Genomic DNA, 1,896 nt, shown 5'->3' on the forward strand with positions numbered 1-1,896 from the left:
CCGATTATAAATTATTTTATTTTTTCCCATTTACTTTTTTCAAAGTGCTATTATTACATCACCTATATAATATGGGTACGGCTTGTTTTCATGTAGGAATTAGGATTTTTTATTTAATATTTTTTTAAATTATGTGTAGGGAAGGATTCTCCGTTCATATCCTAATGCCTGCATATGATGTCGATTCTTCACCCCAAAAAAGGGTTTCTGAGAAGAAATCTATCCAAAAGTAATAGTAATATAATGTTAGTAATAACTTGTTTCAGTTGAGGAAACAAATGGTAATGCATTCTTTGAACTAGGGCAAATACAACACATTTTCGCAGACAAACTATCTAATAAGAGATCACTAATGAAGATCAAATAACATTACACATAATCACAACCACTTACATATTACATTTGTAGACAACAACTTCGTCGACCAAGAAAATGATCTTAATTATTTCTTTGTTCCTAGTTAATAATACTAATTAATGGCGATCTTTGAAATGGAGGGTTTTAATTTAATTAGGCATGTAAGGCTTGAGGAGTTGAATGAGAGAGCCTTTAAGGTGGAGTGACATGACTTCATTGGTAGAACCAACCAATTTCCCACCAATGAAAACTGCTGGCACAGAAGCATTGCAACCCATCCTCAATAATGCCTTTTCCATTTCCTTTCCCTCTGGATCATGATCTATTTCATGAACATATGGACTTACTCCAAGCTGATCCTGGAATAAGATTGTCACTGCATAGCACAAGCAACATGTACTCTTGCTGAAGATTACTACTCCGTGTTCTGTTGCCAATCGTCGTACTTTGTCCATTGATGACCTGATGATAGGAGTACAAGAAGCAACTAGCTAGCAAGAAATTAAAGAGCTGGAGAAATAAAAGGGTTTATTTATTTTCCAAACTCAGAGCTAGCTAGCTGGTTGCTTGAAAATGGGGGTAATCATGGTGAGTCTATTTATATTTAAAGAAAAGATACGGCAATAAGCCTAGACCAGAAAAAGAACATTCAAAAGATTGTGAGCTTTATTTAGATGCTCCCGAAAACTGGACTGCAATTGAGCAAAAGTAACTTTTTTAAAAATTGATACTCACTATTTCGTTCCACACAATGAGCAAGTTGGACGATACATATATTCTGTGTGGTCATGCACGTTTTTCGAATAAAATATTTGGTGGGGCCAAAGGCTATTGTTATTCGAGTCCGGAACCTTTTTATTATCTTTTTGGACAAATGTGACGTTAATAAGTGTAAAAACAAAAAAAAAAGAAGATACATTTCTATATATAACGCCGAAATTGGAGGCGCTATACCTTAACGGTAACTTTTGCCGTTAAGGTATAGCGCAAAGAATAATGGCGATATACCTTTTGGCGCGGGAAATCTGTGCGCTATACTCTGACGACTTGACTGTCAGGTATAGCGTTTGGAATTAAAACGCTATACATATATAGCGCCTGGAATTAAAACGCTATAGTTGCTTATGGGCCCACCAATAATTTAACTGACATAACAATAATTCAAATGTGTATAGCGCACCTTCAAAGAGCGCTATACATCAAAAATTCAGCCCCCCCCCCCACCCCCCGGGCTAGCCATTTCCTATATAAAGGGGTTAAGATTTTAGGAAAATCCATTCACAAAAAATTCTAACTCCCGTTCAAACTTTTCTTCTTGTTAAATTCTCAAGCATTTTTTCATAATGTCTGAAGAGCGTAGAATAAGAGTTTCATTATATTGGGGGGGAGGGGGGTGAGGTTGTGATGGAGAATAACTCTGTGAGTTACAGTTTATCTACCACAGTGTCATGTTAAATTACCACTTACAATGGAGTACGATAAATTGATATCGTTAGTTATGACAAAAAAAATGAGTGTAGAGAAAACGTTCAGTGATAC

At 35.8% G+C, this 1,896-nt stretch overlaps 1 protein-coding gene across 1 annotated transcript; it reads right to left on the minus strand.

Moving 5' to 3' along the window:
- Positions 1-266: 266 nt before the first annotated feature.
- On the minus strand, positions 267-942 carry LOC109240665 (monothiol glutaredoxin-S11-like). The gene has a single exon (XM_019407329.1). It carries the CDS (start codon positions 810-812, stop codon positions 507-509), a length of 306 nt encoding a protein of 101 aa, XP_019262874.1. The 5' UTR covers positions 813-942; the 3' UTR covers positions 267-506.
- Positions 943-1,896: the final 954 nt, after the last annotated feature.

The sequence above is a fragment of the Nicotiana attenuata genome, unplaced genomic scaffold (genome assembly GCF_001879085.1).
Source record: "Nicotiana attenuata strain UT unplaced genomic scaffold, NIATTr2, whole genome shotgun sequence".
Lineage (NCBI taxonomy): Eukaryota > Viridiplantae > Streptophyta > Magnoliopsida > Solanales > Solanaceae > Nicotiana > Nicotiana attenuata.

Coding starts and splice junctions, on each gene's coding strand:
- LOC109240665 (XM_019407329.1), bottom strand. CDS start 812: ATGGACAAAGTACGACGATTGGCAACAGAACACGGAGTAGTAATCTTC.